At 41.3% G+C, this 4,458-nt stretch overlaps 1 protein-coding gene across 2 annotated transcripts; it reads left to right on the top strand.

Annotated features, from left to right (window-relative positions):
- Positions 1-222: 222 nt before the first annotated feature.
- Positions 223-4,442, top strand: LOC123172719 (E3 ubiquitin-protein ligase CCNB1IP1 homolog; the record flags this gene model as incomplete). 2 transcript variants are annotated; one of them, XM_044589650.1, is given in 8 exon segments in its annotated part: positions 223-444; positions 2,386-2,480; positions 2,596-2,668; positions 2,966-3,011; positions 3,103-3,133; positions 3,395-3,650; positions 3,733-3,896; positions 4,085-4,442. In XM_044589650.1, coding segments are annotated over 8 exon segments (1,156 nt in total), but the record flags the coding sequence as incomplete, so codon positions are not given.
- Positions 4,443-4,458: the final 16 nt, after the last annotated feature.

Genomic DNA, 4,458 nt, shown 5'->3' with positions numbered 1-4,458 from the left:
TGAGGGGGTGATTAATCTAGTTTAGATTTGAGGGGGTGATTAATCTAGTTTAGATTTGAGGGGGATTTGTTCCAAATATAGGCCACAGCACCAAATGCGTGAAGGACAGCGGCCGTCTCCACAGTCGACGACCACGCCTCTCGTCGCGGTCACCCGCGACTCGCATTCGCAACGGCCGTTTCCTCCTCTTCTCCGCGAATGAAGCAAGCAATCCCACTCGTTTGAAACCCTCGCGGCCCCATTGCCGCCACGGCCACGGCTACTCCCATTCGCCCACCCCAACTCCTCCCGGCCCGCCTCCTGCTCCCCGTCGCCTCCTCGGCGGAGCGGAATACTGGCTTCTGGAGCCCTCGACGAAGAGGGTTTCGTCCCCGCCGGAGACCCACCTCTCATCACCACCACCACCGTCGTTCACGAGGTCACCTTCCTGACGCTCGTGTGGAGGTAACTGAGCGCTCCATCTCACCGCATCGGATTTGCTATTAGGCTGCGCTGGGCGCTGGGTCGGAGCTAGTTTTGCTTTGTGGATTGCTGGATTGGACGCGATTGGTCGCGAGATCTCCTGGGGAAATTTGCTTCCGACATTACAGCGGGTTTTGGAGTCGCTACTGCACCAAATTGTGCTCAGGCTTCGATTGCGCTCCTCATGGGCAAGTGCGGACAGTTAGCTAGTAGTACAAGTGCAACTATTCGCATTTATACAGTTCCATTTGTGATGTGTGTGCGGTTGAGTTAAGAGTACAAAAGCTGCTCTGCTGCTCGCTTTATAGTGCTTTAACCAGTCTGTTTTAGCTGCAAATGGTAGGTTCTGAAGAGTATAGGGTCATCGTGTATCGTGTCTGCTTTGTTCTTGCATTTTTGGTGCTCTGGATGCAACAAATTTATGGTGTTTTCTGTACCGCTAACAAAATTATTATGCTGGCTTGTTTGGATCTGTGTTAATTTGAAATATATTCACTATGTTCACTGTTGACAATTGAGATTATGAGAGTAAAACTTGACATGTAATGAACTATTATATTTGAAGCAAGTTGGATCATGCCATTTAGTTGCAATAGTTAATTAGGAGTGAAATGTTATGGAATGCAGAAATAGTTCTAAATGCATATCGCTTGATGCATCAGTCAGAACTCTTGTCTCTGTTATGGAGTATAGAGAGAGTTTGTAGAAGTCTCCCATAAAGCTACCTAATTAGCAGTATTTAGTGGCACTACCACTGTTATCACAGTTTATTTGAGCACTCGTCCAAACATATTATAGCTACTTAGGTGCTCTGAGATAGCTTATCTACTTGATTAAGCTCAAATCAGCGGAATAGGTAACCGGGTTACAATATACTAGATGAATTCTGCATCAGGACTTCTGTATGTACCTGGTATGTTTGTAATGTTGATCATGTCTTGTGTTATATGAGATCCTACTGTTTAGGCGATTATAAGTGCAAGGTTAGTTACTGTAATATCTTGATATATTTTGCACATAACCGAATGGCAAATTTGAATTAAAAAAATGCTTGAAGAAATGCTGATTACCCTTTTTCTTATATGCCAAAAGTTTCAATAGGAATTTATGTGATGGAATTCTGTTACATACCTGTCAGTGACATGGGATACAGGGTCCCCCGAGCTTGCTAAAAGAAGTGCGCGGTATAGTATCAGAAGACGTGTGGAAAAGTGCTCCGGCTTTCCCGAGCACAGCAGAAGGGTTTTAAACATTAACAAGTTTAAATCTGAACTCATGAGTACTATACAAATTTGATACGGAATCACTTAAAGAATACTCGGAGAACATTATAGATGATTCTTCTCTGGCCTATTAAGACCTTTTATGCTTCTTTGTTGATGGAATTCAGTGGGCGAACTATGGCTCCTCAGGTTTCCTATTTCATTGTAAATATATACCTTTATCTCATCTCTGATCTGTGATGTATAGTCCAACCCAGTGTAGTCAAAAGCGAGGTAATGTGTAATGGAAATAACAGAAATTGTGTGCTGCACTTCAAGGCCAACTTTATTTCTCGTTTTCATCTTCATTGTCTTGCTTCCAGTTATTGTTTGCAGTGGGAAAACTACAATGCTTGAGAAATTTTATGTATTGTGGTATCAGTGGTAAATATGTGATGCACAACAAAAACTGATTCATAGTTAAATTTCGGTACTCAAAACAAAAAGATCTGGCATTTTATTATGCAAATGCCCTCATGATTACACATTCCATGAAAACAGTTTATGCAGTTATTTCTGCATTTATTTTGTGATTATTTGCACTAATCATGCATTTTGTGCTTCTTAGCCTCTTAGGATTTAGGGCCGTAATGCAGGACACATTAGATGGTTATGATCAGTTCATCTAGTGCAAGTCATTTATCTGTGTTTCGACCTGCAGGGTTCTTCTGAACAAAGAATACAAAATGAAGTGCAACGCTTGCTGGCGGGAGTTGGAAGGACAAGCCATAACAACAACTTGTGGCCATCTTTTATGTATGCCTGCAATCTTCTATCTCTTTCTGTTTAATCGTTTCAACTGTAAATAAGTAAAGTTCATGAGGACTGCTGAATACATTTTTTTTTACTTGAACTGATACTTATTGTGCAGGTACAGAGGATGCAAAGAAAATACTCAGTAACGATGGTGCATGTCCAATTTGTGACCAAGTACTTTCCAAAAGGTCAGTTATAAACTCTTGATATAGCATTCATTATTTCATGCTTAATGTTTCATCCTTCGTGTAAGCTACGTTTCTCTTGTCCATATCAATTTGGGATATCTACAGATGCTGGAGTGCCTACAAAACATCATGTTTCGTGTGTATTTCACATTCTTACTTTTCTCTTAATGAGAACCTTATATACCTATGTCACTTCTTAACATGTTACAGTGGATTCTGTTTTAGTCTTGAGACCAAATTAATAGCCATGTATTAATATGCCGATATCATATAATCCTTTTTTTAATTATTTCTTAGCCATATGAAGCCTACTGACATAAATCCAAGCGATGAATGGACAGATGTAAGTACCCCTCTGAATTCGATTCATAATGACATATGCAGTCGATTTTCCTGTTGCTCATCTGTTGTGATAACTTTGTTTGTTATCTCAGATGTCAATGACTGGAGTTTCTCCACAGATACGTATCCTTGATATTTTATTCACTGGACCTAGAATTGTTCTTATGTTATTTTGTTGAATAACATAGCTCACCTCTATGGAATATAGTGCCTGATTAACTTCCTGTTTTAGTATTCCAGTAACTCAAGCAACCTAAAATTGAAAACAAAAACTGCTGTAGTGAGACAATGATGTCAGCGATTATGTAACTACTGTTGAAGGCTTGTTCTTTTGTTGCTAATATGATAATCATTTAGCTTTTCCTTGAACATGATACTAATCAGTTATGAAGAGTGCATACAGAAGTGTCATGTTTTACATCGGACAAAAGGATCTGGAGATGCAATACAAGATGAACAGAATTGTTGGTCAATGTAGGCAAAAGTGTGAAGTTATGCAGGCAAAGTTCACTGAAAAACTGGAAGAAGTGCATGCGGCATACCAGAAGATGGCCAAAAGATGCCAGTTGATGGAACAAGAGATTGAAAACTTGACAAGGGATAAGCAGGAGTTACAGGAAAAATTTGCAGAGAAATCCAGGTTAGTCTAGTGTGCCATTATTTTCCTTATAGGAACAAAGTTCCGCTCCATCCAATATGTATGAAATGTGCTTTCCTTCCAGGCAGAAGAGGAAGCTTGATGAGATGTATGATCAGCTGAGAAACGAGTATGAATCAGTAAAACGTTCAGCCATTCAACCTGCAAACAACTACTTCCCTAGAGCTCAGCCTGACTTGTTCTCAGGCATGCCCAACATATTGGACAGCGGCGACCCTCTGAGACAAGGTAATTTATGGCATTATGCACGCAGTTGATTTTAGTTGTCTACCGCTCACTCGTCCCAATACTTTGCCTTTCGAGAAGCTATTAAATAGCTACTTTTGCTAAACATCCAGCCATGAATAAGTTCAATACAACACTTTGGCTTTCTAGAAGCTACCTCTCCACAAAAACAGCTCATTCACTTGTTGCAGGATCGATTGATCCTCCTGAAACCCCAGGGCGCAGAGATGAGGGATGGGCTCCACAACCAAGGCAACGACGTGAGAACTCTGGTCCATTTGAGCTGTCTGGGGGTTCTCCTGGTCACACTGCTGCACCTCCGATGGATATGAGACCCAGACAGCCGCCACGGTCCGTCTTTGGAGCTAACATGAACAATTCTTCGACAGCTCTGAGAAATATGATAATCTCACCAGTGAAGCGTCCCCAGCCCCGTAACCGTCCACAAATGTTCACGTAATATTCTCCTTTTTGCTCGTTCATATATTTAAATGATTAAATTTGGAGGGAAGCTATTATGCAACTGGCTCGAGAGCTAATTGTTTCAGCGGTGGCATGCGATACC

This window comes from Triticum aestivum, unplaced genomic scaffold (assembly GCF_018294505.1).
Source record: "Triticum aestivum cultivar Chinese Spring unplaced genomic scaffold, IWGSC CS RefSeq v2.1 scaffold180172, whole genome shotgun sequence".
Lineage (NCBI taxonomy): Eukaryota > Viridiplantae > Streptophyta > Magnoliopsida > Poales > Poaceae > Triticum > Triticum aestivum.
Note: the sequence above shows the minus strand (reverse complement) of the source record. Positions and strands in the feature narration are given on the sequence as shown.